The sequence below is a fragment of the Ursus maritimus genome, unplaced genomic scaffold, assembly GCF_017311325.1.
Source record: "Ursus maritimus isolate PB19 unplaced genomic scaffold, ASM1731132v1 scaffold_18, whole genome shotgun sequence".
Lineage (NCBI taxonomy): Eukaryota > Metazoa > Chordata > Mammalia > Carnivora > Ursidae > Ursus > Ursus maritimus.
This window is the reverse complement of record NW_024424230.1, coordinates 37,657,238-37,681,633: the sequence shown is the minus strand read 5'-3', so window position 1 is coordinate 37,681,633 and position 24,396 is coordinate 37,657,238. Positions and strand designations below refer to the sequence as shown.

The 24,396-nt window shown below is 38.7% G+C and overlaps 1 protein-coding gene across 1 annotated transcript in view; it reads left to right on the top strand.

Annotated features, from left to right (window-relative positions):
• Nucleotides 1-24,396, top strand: part of ASXL3 (ASXL transcriptional regulator 3) — a 157,068-nt gene that overhangs the window by 71,847 nt on the left and 60,825 nt on the right. Inside the window, exons 6-8 of the mRNA XM_040632378.1 lie at nt 5,999-6,116; nt 7,078-7,197; nt 22,197-22,360. Coding sequence (XP_040488312.1) covers nt 5,999-6,116; nt 7,078-7,197; nt 22,197-22,360 — 402 coding nt within the window. The remainder of the gene's footprint in view (nt 1-5,998; nt 6,117-7,077; nt 7,198-22,196; nt 22,361-24,396) is intronic.

The window sequence follows — 24,396 nt, the reverse complement described above, 5'->3', positions numbered from 1 at the left end:
TATACAATGTCAGTGTCAAAACCATGTTAAGATTTTGCAGCAGGGCCACCTCTAGCTAATTGAGACCTTTGGTGTGGAGTACAAAAAGCCACCTCTCATAACTTGTCACAACAAAATAAAATCTCCCCTTTCAGGGTACCTTATAGAGAGCAAACCTCCCATGACCATCTAAAGTGACCCTCCTAGTCTTATTTTCTTAATCTATTACATGGCTTAATCTATTACATGACTGTGGGATATCCAGATTTAAATAATGTTACGTGAAATTGCATTTAACTTCTATTATATTTGTAACATATAATATAAAACAGGAATTTTCTTGTTCTTCTGGAATTTTAGCTAAAGCTCAAAGCTGAGGACAGTGTGATACAAGTATACCTGTTGTAAAGAGAGGTGCTAGACACAACCTCAAAGGACTTAGTGAGAGAGGCCAAATGGCCCTGGCCATCCCCCAACAGCCAATATAAGAAATAGCTCAAGATTCATTTGAAGGAGCATTAATTAAAGGAATTTTATAAAAGTGGATAGAGCTTTGCTACATCCTATCTCTCTTGGTGAAAGGAGGCACAGTCTAAGTGAGAGGAAGACTCAGAAACACTCATGAAGGGTAGATTTTTTTCCCAGGAAGGGAACACACACACACACACACACACACACACACATATTTGTATATATATGTATACGTGATATATACTATATATATAGTTATAACTAGGTAATAACTATATAGTTGTAACTAGATAACAGATACATGGGTAATATTATCTGTATAACTAGATAACGTGCACCATACAAATCTAGCACCTGGCCTTCTGCCTCCCCAAAGATTGTGATAGTGTGACTATGATAACAACACCAGAGAAGACAACTTTGACCTGTTTTTCTCCTCATTTTCAACTCCGATCCTGGGGAACCCAGAAGAAGAAGAAGAAGGAAATGGAGGAAGAGTAAAATCAGGAATCTCTTGGCTAATGAAGTTTTTTGACCTGAGACATAGGTGTAGCCTGGGGAGAGCAGAAAGAAGGCTTCATGTTAGACCTCATGTTTTGATGCCTGAAAATGAGACTGTATAAATACTTGAAGGCGACCCAAGAAGCTATGTGTTTTGTGTAAAATATTATCCAGAAATGAGAAAGGGAAATTGGTCAGAACTGTGTGAAGGCAATATCAGGAGAACAAAGTTATTTCTTGATTGTTTCATGCTGATTTCTGCCTTTTGAATAAACCAGTTATATATTTTAAAGAGCGAGAGAAGAGGGCTTTTCTATTTTTATTAAAATTATTTTTAAGAGTTTTTATTTATGCTTAGTAATTACTGAGCACCTAGTGTAGCGTAGGTAATCTTCTAGGCACTTGGGGATATGTCCGTGAGCAAAAAAGATGAAAATCCCTGTTTTTTAGAGTCTATATTCTAGGTTGGGGAAGGGAAGAGAAAATGACTTTATGCAAATACATATTTTCCACGGGTGGGGGAAATAAAGTAGAGTGGATGGTGGGGATGGAGAATATGGTGGAAAAAGCAGTGAAGAGTGTGTGATTTGAATGTTTGTGTCCCCCCGGATTCGTAGGTTTGAATCCGGAGGTTCAGCGTGGCAGTATTTGGAAATGGGGTCTTTGGGAGGTGCTTAAGTTATGAGCATGGAGCCATCATCAATGGGATCAGTGTTCTTACAAAAGAGACCCCACTGGAGCTCCCTGACCCCCGTCTGCCTGAGGAGGGGCCCTCACAGGATCACACTGGCACTGTGACCTCAAGCCTCCAGCCTCCAGCCTGGGAAGAATGAATTTCTGTGGTTTACAGGTTACCCAGCCTGGGGTATTTTGTTAGAGCAGCTCAAATGGGCTAAGGCAACGAGTAAGGGCTCAGGTATATGAGGAACCGAGCCATGCAGGTGTCTGAGGGAAGACTGTGCCGTGCACAGAAGAGAATTCACGCAGAGGCTCTGAGGCAGAAGGCTTCCTGGAGTGTTTAAGGACCCCCTTCCCTAAATCGCTCAACATGCTCAGAACCGTTAAGAAGCTTGTCCAAGGTGTGAGATGCAATGTACTTCCTGAGTGGAGCTTCAAAATGTGTGCTGAAGCAGGGCGTGAAGGCAAAGGGTGCTAATCAGGCAGGGGACACGCTGTGCTTTCCGTCGCTGGGCCTCTGTCCATCTTTGGGGCAGAAGTGCTAGAGTGGTCCCTTCAGGCTGTGGGAAGAGACGGGGTGGAGAGCTGCCTTTGCTTTGAACATAAATCTCCTGTTCCTAAGAAGCCCTTGGCAATCATTTGAGGCAATTCCTTTCCATTTCTGCAATCTTCTAGTCCTTCTTTCCAGCTACCCCAGCTATTTATTCCTTGAACCACCAAAGACCTTCCCTGATAGAGGTCTTAATACTATTTCTTTCCCTGACTGGAGGTTCTGCCGTCTTCACGTGGCTGTTTCTCTTTGTCATTTGGGTTTCGTCTCCACTGTCACCTCTCCAGAGATTTTTCTTCCCACCCCAGTTACTCTACCTCCTCGTCCTGGCATAATTTTCTTAGTGCTTGTATGTGTGTAAAATTATGATGTTTATTTTTGGTCATTCCTTGTCAGTCTTTTGCTAAAATGCAAAATAAAACAAAAAATTGTTTTTGTCTTCTTCGTTACTGTGGATCAGCAGTGTACCACAACAGAGTAAGTCCCCCCAAAATGCATTCATTGCCGAATGGGTAAATCATATAAGAAGTAACATTTACCGAATATTTACTATGTGCTACAAATAGTGTTAAGTACTGTTCTGTGTCCTGTTTAAAACATCTTATCAACAGTATTGTCTTTGTTTTATAGGGATATTTTACCCAAGTAATTTATCCAGCATTACTCAGCTGGTTAGTTCATTCTTTCTCTTACTCTGCAACCTGGCCCTTCCCCATCACCCCACACAGTCATTAAGGTGGCTCTGCACCAGTCCCCAATCATCTGCAGGTCAGCACGTTAGAAGAGGGGGATTTTAATACCTCTGTTGGGCAGTGGTCAGACTCATTTATTTGGGGAGGTGAGGAGCATTGGGAATGGTGTGTAGTGGGTCTCAAAGATTGGTACCCCCAGGCTGAATCTAGTTCAGCATTATCTTTGTTTTGCTTGGTACTTTGTTTAAAAACAGGAAAACTCACCTAAAAATCCAGTTGTGTTGCATCTCTTGAGTACTTACTGCCTCCTCCAATGGGGTATGTGCTTTCCTCGCTCACTTCAGCCTCCCCCTCTGTCCTTGTCTTACGCTAACGTCCAAAAAAGCATTGCACATTTTTAGGGGGATTGTGAGGAGACATCCAGCATGTATTTGAGGGGTTAATGTGCACATAGTTGTAGAAATAGAGTTACCTAACCAAAAAACCCATGAACACCCCACAAGCAAGAGAACAGGAATCACTAGAATGCAGGCACTGCTGTATCGTCTGCCTCGTGGACGTGGCAGGTGCCAGAGTTCTCTTGTGTGGAGCTCACACTATCCCAGACATCTGTTATCCAGCATTGTTTTCTCCACCTCCATCCACATTCTGATCTGCTTGGAAGTTGTGCCTGGTGTCCGGAGTCAGATAAATCCTGCTTTCTGGAAAGTGAACTGGGATCTGCAAGTTATCCCAAAGTGACTATGAATCTAGTAAATGGGATTGAGATGCCCCTTCTGCTAACTGAACCGTGTTGCTCCTCAAGTTTGCCCAGTAGCTTTCTACTTTAACCACTGTGACTAGCCTCAGTGGAAACAAGACTTCCCAATTTTTGCTATCTTCCCCTAGAAATGTTATTCAGGGTCAAATATAATGCATGGTTTTCAAAAGTAAAACAGAAACGTATGCATATTTTAAATGCACTTAAGACCATTTTTTTTTATATGGTGGGCATTTAGTTGTGGTCCCCTGTAGATATGTTGTTTCATTTCAGCATTTAAAAAAATACTGTATTCAGAAATATTTGTCCAAATTTCTGAGTAGGAAATACATATTAGGAAAAATAATATTGAAATGGTTTCAATATTGATTGGTATTCCTGTATCCCTACCTTGGCTATACCTTGATGCTGTGGGTTTTTCTTATTATTATTATTATATCATCTCTGTCATGGTTTCTTTCTGTCCAACTACTAATTTGTCTAAAGTCGAGTCCTCTCAGCTCTAAAAGTTGAGGACAAAATTTTTATTACCTTAATAATTATTTACCACTAATGCTATAAAAAGACATTCGTCTTTATGATTCCAATTTCTAGGTAGGCCCTTTATTAGTTCACCTCTTTTCTTCTTAACCAGTATTTTCAAATATATACCTATCCACCCTGACATAAAATGAATGCTTTTAAAATACCCATTTGGATTGCCAAGGGAAGTAGTTGAAGTCTATGATATATAGACTCCTTAAAATTAATCATTCTTTGTACAAGTTTTATTGTCTTATGTAGTGGGCAAAAATGGACTTAATCATAATATAAGGCACCACATTGCCTCATTCTGTTTTATGATTGGATTGATGGGTTAATGTCTATAAAGTGCTCTGAGCTCTTACACCAGGCCGTAGAGATTTATACAGTTGTGTACACCTTGATGAAAGAAAGGGTAAATGTCTTAAATATTTTATAGCACACATGTTCTCATTAAATATATTATTGACAGCAAGCTGAAGGAGAGGAGGAGGGCATTTTGTTCATTTTTGTAACCCTTGTCCCCCACACAGTGCCTGGTACTTTAGAAAAGCTCAGTAGATGTCAGAATTGGAGGGAAGTGGCTTGTGTTTTCATTAGCAACAGTATCCCTTGTAATAGATTTCCCAAGCCATCCACTTCTCCATCCGGTTCTAAATCTCTTCTGAATACGCCTTCTCTCATTTAAATGGTATTTAATTTTTTACTTCTCTAATTATTTGATCGCTAAATCGTACAACCTGCAAGTTGGACATTCAACTAATACCCTTTGCAACTAAAATGACATTGTTTCTGACAGCAGGGGATATACAACCAACGCAGTATTTTAGGAGGCTGTCACAACTTCTAGTCAAAGAACATTAATCAAGGAACTGAGTTGTTATAAAATCGCTAGAAATGACACAGCAGCCAGGAATAAAAACGTCTGAGACTGTCTGTGGTCAGCCTTTTAACCTTTTAAGGAGTTTTAGCATCCCTGTAACTCCGAATTTAATGTCTCTTCAGTTTTGTGGGCTGAAGACCCTTTTTATTACAGGTAATTTTCTGTGTAAAGCGATCCACTGGATAAGCTGTATTTCAAAACTTTTAAATGTCTTTTATTACATTATCATCACCGTGGTTGCTTCATTTATGAAACACAAAGCACTCCCATTTGGAGAGATTTATTCTCGTCTCAATTTTTTTTCCCCTGGATTTGCCAGAACGCCGTCATGTTCGTGTTCTGAAGGTTAATGCCCAAAGTCAAGCAGACAGAAGCCAAGTGCTGCAAGGTTTCCAAGATTAGGACTGATTCCCTTCACAGAAATAAATGATTCCTGCCATGTTCAGTGATTCTGCACGGCACTCCCCACGGCCGAGCGAGCGCATCAATACTGTAGCCCTTACCTGCTGCACGTACTGATGACACTTGGTGTTAACTTGATTGACCGAGCAGTGCACTGGAGAGGACGCACCTGCAGGAGAAGTGCAGACACATCTATTTTTATCCTGGTCTCGAAACATTTATTTTACATTTATTTTTCTTGGGAGTCATGGTTTCAAGTTCCACGGGCTCCCAAGCCACATGGCTAAGGTGGAACAGACCTTTAAAGCGCTGCTTTGTTTTCAGAATTATACACCAAATGGTCTCAGGTTGCTGCCCTTTGCCAAAAGCCTGATTTGCTGCTTTTGAGGGAAAAATGACATGAAGATGACTATTAAGAATCAGGACAAATTAGTGACTCTGTGGAATTTAAGTCTCTTAAGAGGTTGTATGTAATGTTGGGCAAATGGATCGTTTAATTCAATTATGAGAAATCATTGTGGCTATATTTTTACGTTACATTTTATTATCATGTTTTGTAGGCTTTGAGGCAGCAACAGAAAAGAAGAAATGGAGTCTCAATGATGGTAAACAAGACTGTTCCTCGTGTTGTTTTGACACCATTAAAGGTGTCTGATGAGCAGTCGGATTCGCCTTCAGGTAAAGAGCTAAAATACCGTATGCTTGGCCAGTCTCTTCCCGGAGGAGACTTCTTCACTGAGAGAGATGTCAGGAATTTTTCTCTGCAACCGAATAATATTTCTACTTGAGGTTTCGTTTTAATTTTTTTATACTTTGGACTCTTTCAGTGAGTCCAAAATAATAGGGCATTTCGCTTTTCCAAAAATAAGAGGCACCAGCTCGCTCATCATCAAAGGACTTCATTTGCTAATGTCAATGGGTGTGAGAAAATGTGTGGTACTGCCGGGTGGATTTTTTTTGTTGTTGCTCTGGCTTTTGTTTGAATGTTGAACTTTAATGGTGGACCACATGCTGATGTGCAATGCCATCAAAAGCAGTTCTTCCGTGAGTGTGAATTTGTTTTTCAGTCTTCTGCTGCAAAAATCAGGCATCCTTTATTAGTTTCTGTGTTCTGGGAACATTCTTCTCACCTCAGTGCAGCCCTGACCTTTTCTTCTAATTTACCTTCTGTCACTTTATCAGCTGTGTACCATTCTATTTTTTATAGACTGATGTTTGCATTTTCTGTTCCTGTTTCAATGTAAAGTTATTTAGAAAGGCATCCTCTCTCCTCTTCAAGCTTCTCTTCTTCCTTCATGGTTCTATCTCTGTCTTGCATCGTCTCTAAATGGTATAGAATTGTCGAAGCTTATCCGTGTGTTTTTACAAAAGGTCTGAGTGTTTCTTTTAAAAGCTATCAGATCAGTGAACGTGTTTTTGACTCCACTATTAGGCCATCTGTTCTTGCTTTTTGTTCTGTTTGATTGATTTATTGGGCTTTTCGCTTTATATCCAGCAGAGGAATCAGATTGTGGCCAAAGGTAGTGAATTAACTTATAGAAAAGGAGATTATATCTACGGTTTTTGAAATAATTTTAGATTTTTCTTTTCAAGGACAGCAAGAGGAAGATAATGACATAATAACTATTTCCTTTTTTAGGATCCGAATCTAAAAATGGTGAAGCAGACAGTTCAGATAAAGAAATGAAACATGGGCAAAAATCTCCCACTGGAAAACAAACAAGTCAGCACTTAAAACGATTAAAAAAGTCTGGTTTGGGTGAGTGTTCAATAGACTATGACATTTCACATTTTAGAGATTTATATCTTTTTCAATGAAATGATGGAAAATTCTTAGAACATTTTTTTTTCTTAATGGTTAAACAAGGAAACTTAAAAATCTCTCCAGTTTACCTCAACCAAAAAGGATATTAAATAAGAAAATATAGTTCCAGCAGATTGGGCTTAAGCATATTGCTGAATTTGTAAATGATATTATTGGGTAAAGATAGGAGATTTAAAGTGATCTCTATTAAAGAAATGATCTGGCAAGTCATGGTTTTATCTACCACGCCATGTTTTGTTGCAACTGGGTTTCAGTTTATTGGAATAGACTGTACTTGGGGGGAAAAAAGCAACTTTTGGTCAAGAGTTCATCCAGCCGTCGAGGACATTGTTATAGGGGCCGCTGCAGTAAAGCTGCTCTGCTTTGCTTGTCATCTGTGCTGCTTGAAATATTCAGTAGTGCTTGTCGGAAAAACAGTGTAAAATTGCTGAGAGTAGAGGAGACACAGTGCCTGGGTCCTGCCAGTCAGCACCAGGTTTTCTCCTGCAGACTCCCTTCCTGATCTCTTGCATCAGGAGCTCAACGGCAGCATTCAGGGAAAACGTAACATGACAATTACAGAGACAAAAATAAACATATCCAGGGCTGAACATTGTAATTCTCTACCGAACCTGCCTTGTTGGATGTCTGGACCTAATGGCTTCATTTCTCTCTCTCAGTTATTTCACCCCTGAGGAAGGGTAATGATAATGACCTGGATCATTGTAACGTTTTGTAAAATGGTTGGGAGAAACTGCAAAGTTACTGACCTGAACTTTATTATTGGTTCTGCCACTTACTTTCTTGGCAGCTTAGGGTAATTCTTATTTGCAGTTCATCTGTTTATAAAATTCAAGCAAGAGTTTTACTTACTTTCTCCCTTTCTCTCTGTCTCTATAAATATGTGTGTATGTGAGTATGTGTGTGTGTGTGTGTATATAAATATATATATAAATGTATATATATAAATGTGTATATATATAAATGTGATAAAAAGTATTTGAATAGGATTTATATATCCTTAGATAAGATCTCTTTGGGAAAGCAGAATTTATTTTTGTTTTACATTCTTGGCATGTGGCATAATTACCTCTTTTGCATTATTTCCAAGGCTAAATAATTTTATAATTTTTGTGTAGCCCAAAATGTATGAATGTGTGTTTGTATATAACCTCACATATATACTGCTGTGATTTTTTTCTAGTCTTTTGGGGGTTGTAAAGTAAGTACTTTAATAGAAGTAGCTTCTAAAATAGAAAACTATCATGGGAGAGTGCTATGTAAAGAATGTACTAAAAAAAAAATGCCATGTTATGTATGATACCCTAAGTAATTTAAAAGTCAGTGACCTTTGGTTAAAAATGGCCTGCTACCAGCTTCATTAAAGTCAATACCATATCATGAGTTTAAAAAAATTCAGGGCATAGGGACCCCCCTGTTTAATTACTTAGCCAACTTCAGGATTGGAAGTCAAGAAGAGTGTGTATTATGTCATCAGGATCCTGTAGGTGTTCAGGTCTTTAGTCAGGAGCTCTTGTATTCTAACTGTTGTTACCTAGAAGCCCTGCATGGCAATAGCCATCTTACATGTTAAAAATTGTATTGTCAGAGTATTTCAGCTGACTTGTTAGCAAATTAAAAAGTTGATAAAGGAGGCCACTGTGTTCATTTTAACCTGCTTTAAAAAAAAAAAAGACTGCAAAGTAATAGAATAATGAAGCTACCTTAATGAAGGGATGTGGAAGTGAAATCATATTCACTGCCCATATTTAATGCAGTGGTCTGAGTATCTGGACATGTTATCTCGTTTAGTACTGCCTTCAATTTTGTATAGTAGAATTATTCCCATTTTTCAGCTGAAGAAACTGAGGCCCAGAGGGTGTGAAGGAGGTTTCCTGTAAATGACATGACTAAGATACTAGCCAAGGCATAGCTGGCTCTGAAGTCTAAACCGTTACCTTGGGTGTTGAGTGTTCTGTCATCTAGCCCGTTCCGCAGACCTGCGGGCGCCACTGAGAAGCAGCAGGGCTCTCTGTGATGCGACGGGTCCACCATCCACGTTAAAAGGCTGGTTCACTGGTTCCACATAGAAGGGAAAGCTAGATTTCCTGGCTGATCCTGTAAAATCAGGCAGATGGAGGAAGAAGACAGGACTTAAAATAAGTCAGTTTAGGAAAAACACTGCCAAAGAGAAGCTGAAGGTGATTACTGGGCAGGAAACGGGACTGAGGCCTAACCAGCAAGCAGCTGGGTAGTGTGGCTTATTCTGTGCCAGTGAAGCCAGTGGTGCTTACGAAGCTTCCAGTATAGGCCCAGCATTGTAAAATAAACAGTGAAAAAATGGAAGAATGAAATGAAAGAAAGGGCCTTCAGTGTAACCATTTCTAGACAGTACCCCCTGTCTCTTTCAGAAAGTAATGTTTTTGAGGTTCTATGATCCTAGGAATCTTACAGAGTAAAAGAATCTCAATGCTGTGAAGCATTTTCAAATCGGAATGGTATTTAAGATTCCTTACGGCATATTTATTTATATTTTGCTCTCCCCTCTTTGCCATTACGTTGTTAATTCCTTGGGTACAGTGACCTTCCTGTCTGTCTTCGAGGTCCTCACCACACCCATTATGCCCCTCTCATTCGGTAGGTGCTGGATACGTTTTGAATGAATTATGTTTAAGGAGCTGAAGGAGTAGTAAGTGTGGATGAATGAGGCATCCTATAGGTTTCGGTATGCTTACATACCCTTGAATAAAAACGATCCCGTGCTCCTGGGGAAGGTCATTCTTGTAGAGCCGCAGACACGGCACAAAGAAAGATGAACCCAGCCAACACCCAGTAGCCAGCCAGACAGGGAGAGCTGGTTCTCCTTCGTGTTTGCCCCATCAGGGTTAGACATCTAATTCATACAGTTTCAGAAATGTGCTTTGAACCATCATTGTCTTCTCTAGGAAGAAGTAACCGTATATAACTCCTAACCTGTTGAAACCATTCTGAATTAAAACAAATGGCCTAAATCTTTTCTAACTTAAATTGGTAACCCTGATACTAAATCCAGTCAAAATCAGAGGTTAGGGTGTTAGTCTAAATTGTCATCCTTATTGTGAGATTTCCCTAATAGGATATAATCTACTTCTCATTGTCCCCTAAGTGCTTCCTCTTGGTCTGTGGCAATTACTCAGTCAAACTGCAGGCTGGTCACCCTATTCAGGGATAGATTTCACTTGGGTCTTGGAATCTCATGCATGTAGCCCAGAGCCTGGTGCCCCTCCCTGAGGACGCTGTGGGAAGAACGTGCCATAGACCAACTTCAGGTCCCTTCATATGTCATCTTCCCTGGAGAGGGTGAGGAACACACAATAAAAAATTACCAGGAGTGCCTGGGTGGCTCAGCTGGTTTAGCTTCCGACTCTTGGTTTCAGCTCAGGTCATGATCTCAGGGTCATGTACTCAGCGGAGTGTCTGCTTGAAGATTCTCTCCCTCTGCCGCTCTCTTCACTTGCTCTTTCTCTCTCTCTTTCTAAAATAAATAAATGAATCTTTAAAAAAAAATTATTGAACTTTCGTATCCCTTAGTCATTCTAGTTCTTCCAATGATGATCTTGAAACTATTATGAGAAATATATCACTAAGCATGGGAACCCATTACTTCTAACATGGGTTTTTGTTTGTTGGTTTATTTGGTTTGGTTTGGTTGTTCTTTTCCAGGGTTATGTATGAAAATTATGAGAATATTTCTCTGAATAGCTCTCTGATTGAATAGTCATGGTAACAGAGTGAGTGGGTACAATTGAATAAAATAATGGGTCTAAAGACTGTTTCTCTAATGATGTTAAAATAAAAATGGGTCTGTCACCCATTTTTACATCATACATGGTAGAAACACTATTCTGATAAGCATACAAACAAATGCTAATGATATCTACTGGGCTCTTTTATTGTCAAAGGTCTTGCAAATTAGTATCACAGTAAATATTAATGAGGCAGTAGAAACCTCAGCTGGTGAGATGAAAGGTTGGTGACGGCTGAAAATAGGGTCTGAAGTACGGGTTTTCTTGCCTCATCAGTTGTTTCGTAGCCTGTCTCCTGCCCTTAGCAAAAGATGAAACTCCTTTAAAACCTCCCCTATGGAGCTTTCTGAGCTAACCCTGGTACATTATCATCTCACGGTCTTCAGGGCACTTAGAGGACAGGCTGTAAATATTTTTAAAAATTGTTTAATGATCCTCTCTCCTTCCACTTGTTTTGTATTAATTTCTCACATTTTTCCCTAACTGAAATGTAAGTTCCTTGAATTAGGGGTCATTGACCTAAGCCAGTTTTTAATTATACTCCTTCCTACCTGATCACACAGTAGGAGTTTAAAAAGTACTTGCTAAACAAATCTAAGCTTCTAAAGGATTATCTCTGAGGGGTTTTTAATAAATGTCTTTACTGAGCCCAACTTCTAGGATTCATTCCAGTGTATTTTATTTGGTTTAATCTTTTTGTAGTGAAGAATTACAACTTCGCTGGTTTCATAAAATGTTACACACTTTTAAAATAATACAGGAAAATTAAAATAAAATTTGAATAATATCCCTAAATCCTATCATCCAAAATAATTTTCCCAGTGTTGTATAAACATGATTTGACACCATTTTTTTTTATAATCACGTACATATAACACCCAGTGCTCATCACAAGAAGGGCCCTTCTTAATACCCATCACCTATCTAGCCATCCCTCCACTCCCCTCCAGCAACCCTCAGTTTGTTCTTTATAGGTAAGAGTCTCTTTTGTGGTTTGCCTCTCCCTCCCTCTCTCTCTCTCTCTCTCTCTCTCTCTCTCCTTTTCTTTCCCTTATGTTCATCTTTTTTGTTTCTTAAATTCAACATATGAGTGTAATCATATGGTATTTGTATTTCACTGACTCAATTAGTTTGCTTAGTATAATACACTCTGCTCCATCCATGTCATTGCAGATGGCAAATTTCATTCTTTCTGATGACTAATATTCCATCATATATACACACCACTTCTTTATCCATTCATCAGTTGATTGACATTTGGGCTCTTTCCATATTTTGGCTATTGACAATGCTGCTATAAACATCAGGTGCATGTGTCCCTTTGAATCAGTATTTTTGTATCCTTTGGGTAAATACCTAGTAGTGCAATTGCTGGATTATAGGGTAGTTCTATATTTAACTTTTTGAGGAAATTCCAAACTGTTTTCCAGAAGTGGCTTCACCGGTTTGCATTCCCACCAACAGTGTAAGAGGTTCCCCGTCAGCTACGGCTGATGTCAAAGAGGTTGCTGCCTGTGTTCTCCTCTAGGATGTTGATGGTTTCCTGCCTCATATTTAGGTCTTTAATCCATTTTGAATTTATTTTTGTATGTGGCATAAGAAAATGGTCCAGTTCCACTCTTCTGCATGTGGCTCTTCAGCTTTCCCATCACCATTTGTTGAAGGGACGTTTTTCCATTGGATGTTCTTTCCTGCTTTGTCAGACATGAGTTGACCACAGAGTTGTGGGTCCATTTCTGGGTTTTCTATTCTGTTCCCTTGATCTATGTGTGTGTTTTGTGCCAGTGCCACACTGTCATAATGACTATAGCTTTGTAATAGAGCTTGACATCTGGAATTTTGATGCTTCCAGCTTTGCTTTGCTTTTCCAGATTGCTTTGGCTATTCAGGGTCTTTCGTAGGTCCATACAAATTTTAGGATTGTTTGTTCTAGCTCTGTGAAAAATGCTGGTGGTATTTTGATAGGGATTGCATTAAATGTCTGTAGACTGCTTTGGATAGTATAGACATTTTAACAATGCTTTTTCTTCCAATCCATGAGCATGGAATGTTTTTCCATTTATTTGTGTCCTCTTCAATTTCTTTCATAAGTGTTATAAAGCACTTAGTTTCTATAGAACACTTAAGAACACTGTTCGTTTTTAGAGTACAAATCTTTTACCTCTTTGTTTAGGTTTATTCCTAGGTACCTTATTGTTTTGGGTGCAATTGCAAACAGAACCAATTCCTTGATTTCACTTTCTGCTGCTTCATTATTGGTGTAAGGAAATTCCACAGAATTCTGTATGTTGATTTTTCATCCTGTGACTTTACTGAATTAATGTATCAGTTCTAGCAATTTTCTGGTAGAGTGTTTTTTTTTTTTTTTTTTTGAAGATTTTGCTTATTTGAATGAGAGAGCTAGAGAAGAGAGAGGGGCAGAGGGACAAGCAAACTCCCCACTGAGCAGGGAGCCCGATGTGAGGCTGGATCGCAGTATCGAAGGTAGACACTGAACCGACTGAGCCACCCAGGAGCCCCTTGATGGAGTCTTTTGGTTTTCTACATAGAGTATCATGTTATCTGTGAATAGTGAAAGTTTGACTTCTTCCTTGTGATTTGGATGCCTTTTATTTCTTTGTGTTATCTGATTGCTGAGGCTCGGTCTTCCAGAACTGTATTAAATAACAATGGTGAGAGTGACCCAGTATAACTCTCAGGAACATCCCTGTCTTGTTCCTGACCATAGAGGGAAAGCTTTCAGTTTTTCCCCATTGAAGATGATATTAGCTGTGGGTCTTTCATATATGGCCTTTATGATGTTGAGGTATGTTCTCTCTGTCCCTACTGTGGGATATTTTTCTTTCCCTATTCTTTTCAACTTGATTATTTTCCATAATTTTTTCTTCTGTTTCACTTATTTGCTCTTCTGTTTGTTCCATCCTGTGGTCATTATATCCAGTCAGTTTCACATTTTGGTTATAGCATTTTTATTTCTATTTTTTGGCCTGACTAGTTGTTAGGTCTTTTATCTCTGTGGTAAGAGACTCCCTGGTGTCTTCTATGTTTTTCTCAAGCCCAACTAGTGTCCTTATGAATTTTGTTTTAAATTCTGGATCAGGCATATTTCTTATATCTGTTTCAGTTAGATCCCTGGCTGTGACCTTTTCTTGTTCTTTTGTTTGGGATGAATTCCTCCATCTTGGCATTTTGTCTAGGTCTCTGTCTTCTTCTGTGTGTAAGGAAAGCCTGTTATGTTTCCTGCTCCTGAGAACAATGGCTTTATTAAGAAGAGATCATACACTTTCCAGAGTCTGGCACTTCAGGAAGTGTTTCTGGTGGGTACTGTGTGTGCTCTGCTGCTGTGTTTTGGCTGCTCTTTTCCTCAGGTCAGTCCACTGCAGAATTTCTACTTGCCTGCAGTGAGAAGTATTTGGATCGTATCCGGAGTGTGGCAAGTGTTACCTAGGTGTGCGCTGGGTCTGCGTGTTAAAAGAGGCTGGGGAAGGCTCTAGCTGCGCTGGGACTGGCGCCATCTTGTCCCAGAAGGGCAGCCGTGCCAATGCAGAGGAGCTCGCAGTTCACAGTGAAGTGCAGCAGAAGCATGAGTTCAGGTTAGACGCCCCCAGATGTCTCCGGCAACGGCACCTGCTGGCTCTGTTATCCCCTGAGAGGCAGAGCCACCTCTCCCACATGCACTATAAGAAGGGGGAGAAAATCTCTCCCAGTGTATCCCAGAGGATCCTCACATTGCACCCTCTGCTCTCGGGCCTCCACTCTTCTCCACGGGAGCACCTTTACACCCACCAGGCTCCACCCCAGCCATGGCACGGAACTGGAAAACTCCAGTCTTTGAGCACCACTGGTTGTAAACGCTCAATGTAACCAGCCCTCTTGTTTTCCGAGCCAGTGGCTTTGGGGACGAGTCTTCCTTGTGTGAGCCCCTCTGCAGTGCTCACTCGCTCTCCCTCTCTCTCCCCCTCTCCTCTCTCTGCAATCAAGGCTTCCTCCCCTCTGCAGCAGACAAGATCTTTCTCTCCCCAAATCATATCTCCATACCTCCTACCTCCACACTGTGGCCTCTTCTCTCCTTCCAGTTGTGCAGCTTGTTCTGTCGGTCCTCAGATCGATTTCTTGGGTGTTCAGAATGATCCAATATTTATCTAGCTGTGTTGGAGGAATGAGGCAAGCATAGGGTTCTCCTACCTTAACTCCTTTTCTAGAGACTGAAAGTCTGAGATAGGGCACTGGCAGAGTCAGGTGAAGGCCCTCTTCTGAGTCAGACTTCTCTTATCCTCACCTGGTGGAAGAAAGTGATTTGACATCTCTTATTGTGTGTCTATAGCCAGAAATCATCTTAGAAAAACTGTATTAACCATTTTAATTAAAAGTACGAAGTTTAATTAATTTTAGCTGAATAATAAAGTAAAACCAAAAAATTAAATTGCTGAACATTGCCACGAGATATATTCATATCTAAAAGTTCTCTCCAAAGGTATTAAAAAATGAAAAACTGAAATAGGAGTGATTATTTTTTTGATTACTCATTACAGCTTTGGACAATCTATTATAAAGGATATATGAATAATTACAATTACAGACCCTCCTATCTCCATGTTTTTGTTACTTTTATTATTTTTAAACATCAAAGTTGCCAACATTTATGTTCTGTTTTGTAACCATAATCTCCATAGTTATTTAACCTCAGTACTATTTTTTAATGGATCCAATGCTACCCGATAGTCTCATTATACAGATACTCGATTTCTGAAGTCTGTGTTCAGTCACACTGTAGATGATTTGCTTTTGTCCTATGATAAATTTTTTTCCCCTTACACTAAATCTTTGAGAGCCTGTTTTTCTCTGAGCTCTTTTAGTATCATTCCTCTCTAATTTCTTTGAGACAATGAAGAATTCTTTCATTTTGAACTCTTTCTGTATTTTTTTGGGTAGTTCCTCTTGTAACAAAAGACCCTGGGCTGCCTGTTGCATGGGCTCCTTCCCTCCGGGTGAGTGTTATGTCTGTGTCTCTGTGTTTGTGCATTTTATGCATAAATCCTCTGTGGGTTCCCTCCTGGGATATAGGAGTTTTTAAGCCTGCAGACTACCCATTGATCAGCAAGTACACCAGAGCAGTCCGCAGCCTTTACTCACATTGGTGGTCTTTGAACTCCCTTTGGTTCAGAATAATAGAGAATTTCCCTGACCCTGATTGGACATATTCCCCATGATGTTTATCATGAGGCCAGCCTAGTGTCTTCTTGTGTGGCATAGACTCTTACTGTGGCACTTTGGCAACTGATGCTTCTCTTCCCTCCTTCTCTGGACTTCAGCTACTTTACTCTCTCTGGTGTCCAGGAATTAGGTACTAAAATGACATCTTTTTCTTCCTCTGAATGCTGTAGGGAGACGAGGTACCAGCTCTAATGAGATAAGACAATCAGATATAATTGGATTGTTCTTAAGCCAATTAAGAGTAAGTGTGTAAGGATAATTAAAATGGGATTAAACATCCTGTGCGGCTACAAATTTAGCAATAAGTTCATCTGCTCTGTCTTTGTTCCAAAATTATGGAACATGTTCTTGCTTAGTTGGACATCTTTGAAATACATCTTCTTTTGGGTTTGTTATTAAAGATTATGTACCTCTCTGAATCTTCTTTTATCAATGATTTTTTAAAAGATTTTGAACCATACTACATAGTAACCAACAGCGTAAGTCCTGCTTTTCACATTGCTTATAACACATGTTTTGAAGTCTTATGGTTTTCTTATTTCCCCAGCACTCCTCCCCAGTCAGAATCACTCATGGTAAATGACCTCAGCTACTTCATATGAGATTATTTAGGCCATAAATGAGAATTAAACAGACTACTTTCCTATATTTCTCAACATTTCTGTCTCTAGATTTTGCCTTTGCCTCCACTGCTGAGAAAAGAATCTTCTCCCTAATTCTCTCCTTGTGATTTTTTTTTTAGTTGTGAAATACTTTAAACATATAGAAAAGTACAGATGCTAATAAAGCAGACACCTATGTGCCTATCTCCGTGACTAAACAGATGTTAGAGTTGGTCAGATTTGCTTTAGATTTTTTTTAAATGATACGTTTGTACTTTTTTGTGTCATATTGGTTGATAGTTTTTTCTCTTTTTTTAATTATGTTCAGTTAGCCAACATGTAGTAGTACATCATTAGTTTTTGATATAGTGTTCAAATAGTCATTAGTTGCATATAACACCCAGTGCTCATCACCACACGTGCCCTCCTTAATACCCATCACCCAGTTACCCCATCTCCCCATCCCCCTCACTTCTGTAACCCTCAGTTTGTTTCCTGGAGTGCAGAGTCTCTCATGGTTTGTCTCCCTCTCTGATTTCTCCCCCTTCAGATTTCCCTCCCTCCTCCTATGGTCCTCCGTGCTGTTGCTTATGTTCCACATATGAGTGAAACCATATGATAACTGTCTTTCTCTGCTTGACTTATTTCACTTAGCATAATCCCCTCCAGTTGCATCCATGTCGATGCAAATGGTGGGTACTCATCCTTTCTGATGGCTGAGTAATATTCCATTATATATATGAACCACATCTTCTTTATTCATTCATCTGTTAAAGGTCATCTTGGCTCCTTCCACAGTTTGGCTATTGTGGACATTGCTGCTATGAACATTGGAGCGCATGTGCCCCTTCTTTTCACTACATCTGTGTCTTTGGGATAAATACCTAGTAGTGCGATTGCTGGATCTTGGGTAGCTCTATTTTTAACTTCTTGAGGAACCTACAAAACTAAGAGGCAACCCACAGAATGAGAGAAGATAATTTTTTTCTCATATACTGTTCTTGTTTATCCTTATTTTGGAATAAAGGTTAGATTAACTTCATAAAGTGAATTGTAAATATTTCTTTATGTAAATATTTCTTTATAAACCTATCCTCTGGAATATGTACAAAATGAAGTGATGGGCGAGTTCTTAATGGACTGGTAATACTCATCTTTAGGGCAACTTATATATTCTGTGTGTATGTGGGATAGGGGAGGTTGCCTGTTTATCCATTATTTTAAAGTTTTTGCAAATTTATTCAGGTTTTCTGTTTTAAATTAAATTTGAATATTTATAAACTGAAAATAGTTGGTCTTCAAAGATATTGGAACAAGTGTAGTATTTTATTATGCCACTTAAAATCTATTTTTCATTTTATGTGCCTCGTCTGCTATATCTAGAATTATGTCCCTACCTTTCATTCCTCTTTATTTATACCAGGTTTTACCAGAGGTATGTCTATTTCATTAGTCTAATGCAAGAAACAAAAACAAAACCCCTTTTTTTGGTGTTGATGGTCATTGTCCTTTTCTATTTCATGAATGTATACTCTTATTTTTGTAATCTTTCCTTCCTTCTCAAATTTTTCTAGTTCATTTATTTACTTCTTAATTCATATAGTTACCCTTGAATTTTCAGTATTTTTTCTAGTCTGTAATAGATACACTTTATCTTTTAAACCGAGTTGCATTTTACAAATTTTAGCATTGTCCTTTAGAATACAAATATTTCCTAATTTCTATTAAATTTTTTTCTTTAGCTTATGAAATACTTAGAAGTCTGCTTTTGAGTGTCCAAATAGATAATGTGTGTGGGAGGATTGGGGAGATGCTGTGTTTGTGTTATTGCTACTAATTAGACGGAATTTAATATCGTTCATCAGTATTTGTAGAGACTCACTGGGCAGATTTTTGTTTGTTTTACTGTTCCTTGAGTGATGACAAAACATTGCTTTCTCTAACAGCTCAGTGCAGTGCCCTATGTTAAATTCATTGGTTCAATATTGATTTTTGAGTTGTTACAGTTCTCATATTAAGGCAAGTTTTTTGTCTGATGTCTCCGTTTCTGGTAGAAGATGTTAGGACTTCCCGCTAGCATCGTGTAATAACACTTTCTGTTTTTAGTTCTCTCGTTTTAAGTTTTTGAATGATATGCTGCTTAAATGGTTGCAGATTTAAGGTCATTATATCTTCTCAGTGAATTAATCCTTTTACACTTAATGATCTTTCTCATCCCCAGCAAGGTTTTCTACCTTTGTTTATGTTGTCTGATGTTAATATTGTTGTATTATTTTGTTGTAACGAGTCTCAGCCTCGTATGTCTTTATTTCGTTTTCATCCATTCCTTATGATTTTTAAGTTTATTATTTGTAAGCAGCATATAGCTGGGTTTTAAATCTAGTATGAAAATCCATTTATATTTATTTTGATTTTGTTGGACTTAATTTTTAATTTTTCCCCCGTTTTTATGCCTTCCATTTGATTCATTGAGATTTCCTCCCATGCACTTATTTGGGAGTTATCACTCTCTGGTTGCTTCTAGTGGTCACCTCTAGAGCTCTCACCAAGTAAAGAACTAGTCCAAAGCTTTCTCCTTCCCAAATCAGACCAGGGTTTATGTAGTGCTCTCATTTCAGTCACACCGTCCCATCTTGTATGCAGTTATTTTCCATTTTATTTCCTCTTTATTTAACTTATTTCCTTTATTTAACTGTCACTGGTTCTTAGTATTATTTTTCACAGTTAATATTTACTTGGAGCTGCTCTAATCTATTAGTCTTTTAGTTGGCTCTGGCTTCTGCAACCCATTTATTTCTTCTTTGATTTAATGTCTTCATTTGTTGAGAACATCCACTAGTGATTATTTTAGCGAGATCTCTAAAGCATAGAATTTCCTTTTTTTTTTTTTAAAGATGTTTCATTTATTCATTTGAGAGAGAGACAGAGACAGAGCACAAGCAGGGGGAGAGGCAGAGGGAGAGGGAGAAGCAGACTGCCCGCTGAGCTGGGAGCCTGACGTGGGACTCGATCCCACCACCTGGAGATCACGACCTGAGCCGAAGGCAGATGCTTAACCATCTGAGCCACCCAGACACTCCTAGAGTTTCCATTTTGGATCTTGAAAATGTTGTTGTTCTTTTCTTTTTTTTTTTTTTTAACATTTTATTTATTTTGGGGGAGGGAGAGCACGAGTGATGGGAGAGGCAGAGGGAGCGGGAGAGAGAGAATTTCAAGCAGAGTCCCTGTTGATTGCACAGCCTGACTAGGGCTTGATCCCAGGACCCTGAGATCATGACCTGAGCTGAAATCAAGAGTCAGATGCTTGACTGAGCCACCTCGGTGCCCCGACCCTGAAAATGTTCTTATATTATTGCCATCATCTAGATTGGTGCTCATATTCTCTTGACCCTTTGAAGATATTCTGCTGCTATCTGTCACTCATTGATAAAATTTCTGTCTTATTATCATCCCTTTGGATGTAATCTGTTTTTCTTAAAAATTGTTGTAAGATATTCTTTTTATTTTTGATGTTTTATAATTTCAACACATCAGGTGAAAGTGGGTATTTACCCTTCTTGAGCTTTATCTAAGAACTCATAATTTTTTCAGTTCTAAAAATGTGAACCATTAGTTCTTCAAATACTACGTGTCCTCCATCTGCTGTTTTTTTTTTTTTTTTTAAGATTTTATTTATTTATTTGACAGAGAGACAGCCAGCTAGAGTGGGAACACAAGCAGGGGGAGTGGGAGAGGAAGAAGCAGGCTCCCAGCAGAGGAGCCTGATGCGGGGCTTGATCCCATAATGCCGGGATCACGCCCTGAGCCGAAGGCAGACCCTTAACGACTGCGCCACCCAGGCGCCCCTCCATGTGCTGTTTTGAAGCTCGTGTAGATGTTCATTCTGACTGCTTATGCCCTTCCACATATTTCTTCACTATCCTGCTTTTTGACCCATCATTTTTTATGCTGCATTCTAGATATTTTCATCAACACTGTATTTCAATTAATAATTCCTTCCTCTGGGGCGCCTGGGTGGCACAGCGGTTGGGCGTCTGCCTTCGGCTCAGGGCGTGATCCCGGCGTTCTGGGATCGAGCCCCACATCAGGCTCCTCCACTATGAGCCTGCTTCTTCCTCTCCCACTCCCCCTGCTTGTGTTCCCTCTCTCGCTGGCTGTCTCTATCTCTGTCGAATAAATAAATAAAATCTTTAAAAATAATAATAATAATTCCTTCCTCTGCTGTGTCCTTTTTTTAATTTAAAAACTAAATTTTCATTTCTAGGTGTTCTTTCTGGTTCTGTTTCAAAGTTGCCTATTCTTTCATCATAGTTCCCTGTTCATTAATAATGACTTTGATTCTGTCGCATGTCACTATTATTTAAAACAAGAGTTGGCATTTTTTTCTCTCAGGGGCTGAGGAGTAAATATAGGTCATGTGATTTCTGGCACAACTACTCAACTCTGCATTGTAGTGCAAAGGCAGACCTACGCAGTAGCTAAACAATCGGGCATTTACTATGTTCCAGTAAAACTTTATTTACCAGAACAAAAATTGGACTGGACATAGCTCATGGGCCATAATTTGCTGACCCTTGATTTAAAACATACTCTATTAAAACGGCTCACATTCAAGGTGTTCTCTTAACTCAAGTAACTGAAAGTGGCAATTCTTCTGTTTGATGCATCAACTGGCTGTTGGTTAGAGTGGATTATTTTCTTGTATGTCGTGATTTTGAGCTGTGAACTCTACACACAGCCTTCTGTTGAAGGTCGGTGTACCCTGGGTTGTAGAATTATCCTTCAAAGTGTATTGGTATTTTAGATCTTGAAAGTAATATTTTTTATAAAGGATTGCTTTTTAAATTATTACTTCTAAAATACCCTGAATAGGAATCTTTTGAAAGAATCCAGTGCTTAGTGCTCTGCCTGATATATGGGGAACCACACAGCTCTGAGCTAGCTAGCAATACCTCTGCTAAAATTAGCAGCACTGTTAGTATTGTTATTCTTGATCTTAGGTCTTACAGAATCTAGAAAAATTGTAGTTGTTACCATTCATGCTCCCAAAGTTTTTTAAAATGCTGATTAATTGGAAGACCATAATTAAACTACTTCTTCATCTAGACCTGATACTACTTTGACTAAGATATATAGATGGTATGAGTGAAGTATACATTATGAAAATAAAAGACAACTAAGACAAGACAGAAACACAAAGCAGCTCTGGAGAGTTCCTTCTGAAATGTCACATTAAGAAGTGACAGAATTAGACATATTATTGAATATGTTCAATATGTACATATATGTGTACATACATGTGCATGTTTTCCCCAGTCTACAGTGAATTAATGCTCTTGCTTGTTTATCACAGGACACTTGAAATGGACCAAAGCTGAGGACATTGACATAGAAACCCCAGGATCTATTCTTGTCAACACTAACTTGAGGGCATTAATAAATAAACATACGTTTGCTTCCTTACCTCAGCATTTTCAACAATACCTCCTGCTTTTGCTCCCAGAAGTGGATAGGCAGGTAAGTGGGAGTTTCAGACATTTGATACTAGTCACTAGTTATATTATCGTGAAGTGGTAGTTCTGTTATCAAAGATGACTGATACATATAGGGACCGTTTTTATAACAATATAGTCTGTTTATAATATATATACTTGTTGCTAGCATCAATGTGTTTAATTTGCCAAAACAGAACCATTTTTATTATCAGTAGAGAGCCAATTCAGATTTTAAAATATAGCACACTGCCGTAGAATGAAAACAACAGACCTTTCCACATTGGAAAGGGAAAACAAAGAAATCAAACATTCCATTATCAAATAAATCTTTGAAGTAGCTGCTCCTTTGCCTGGAGGGAATATTGAAGTGCAGCAATAAAAAGCCAGGGTTTCTAAGAAATTATGTAAATGTTTTTATTCTCAACTCTTTCCAAAAAGCATTTAAAATTTATGTTTGCAGTTGCCTTCTGAGACTCCATCATCATGAATATGATTGCCTATAAATAATCACCTTTTATCTTTTTTTTTAGTATAACTGAAAATGCTTTAAGTTTATTTTTGTATTTTGAAAAGCCTCTAAAATAAGGAAATTCAAATATAGACCCATAATAGCAGGCATCAATCATCTTCTAAAGCTGTTTTCTTAGAAAAGGAAAAATATTTCATCACATAAACTTTTATTAAATTTCACAAAAGTTATTAAATGGCAACTAGGAAAAATTTCCTTGTGATTCTTATTTCAATAAATTTTGACACTGTATATAGTTTCCAGTTGATGGACATAATGTGTATCTGTTTATGTATTTGCATTTCAGAATGATAGGTACATCCATATACTGAAATGGGCAAGATTGATTCAATATTTCCATATTACTTTGAATAAATTTTCTTAGCTTTTTATTTGATTCTATTTTCTACTAACTTAGCTGCCTTCTTTCATATCTATTTAAAATGTGATGAGCTACAGTTTTCTACCACTCACGTGTATCTCTTTGTTGGAGGTTATTGTTCACATTTAGAAAAAGATTATTTTGATTTCGGGTACTTTTCTGTTTGGGAGTTTGCCTTCATTCCATGAAAATTTGTTTAATGTTTACTATGACTATGGTATGTTTTAGGTACTTCGGAGTAATGGAAAGACAGAAAGTGCCTATTAAGTATTTATTAATGATTAGGTGTGCTTCAGCTGGGTACATAAGCTACATTTGTGAATAATCAAAATATATGAGGTAGAAACAGGTAAGCCTAGAGGGGGAAGCACAAGGTATATTGAGTTTTCATATGCAGAAGGGAATAATCAGAGACAAATTTAGGGTCATTGCATGGGGCCTTGAGATGTAGGCAGGATTTGAATAAAACAGATGGAAGCCTACCAAGTGAAAAGTTCAGAGATACAAAATCAAGAGCTATTTTTGTGGGAGTCTAGATAGTAGGGAGAACAGTGCAAAAGAATCTGGACAGGCAAATTGGAAGTCAATTTTGGAAGATTCCTTGAGTTATGAGGCTAAGGAGTCTGAAAGTGTTCTCCCTGTTTGCAAAGCCATTGAGGGCTTTTGAGCACAGCTGTGATATAGTAAGATGGTTGCTTTTTAAGAAAATTATTCTGGCAGTATTGAAAGGGAATGTAGAGATGGGAAGCATAAAAGTGGGAAGAGTTGTTAGGAAGCAATTTTAGTTGTTCCAAAAAGGCAAAATGAGGGCTCGAATTTGGAGAATAGTGTTGAAATTAAAGAGGAGGCAGATAATGTGATCATACCATCATCATCCAGGGGTAGCAATTTTACATTTTGTCCAATAACACGTTACAAGGGATAGGGAGAAGCCGCTGAGGACTCTCAGGTTTCAAGTTTGTGTGGCTGAGAACTGAGTTTGGGAGTTAAGGGAACCTTTTTTGGGGGGGAGGGAGACTGATTTACTAGTGATAGAACTGTTTCCTCCACCTCTGCATGTGTGGGGTTCATCTTGTTGACGATTCTGCCCCCAGCTCCTGGAATAAGAGCGGGCACACACAAGGTGCTCAATAAATCTTTTGGAATGAAGAAATGACAAATATTTTGG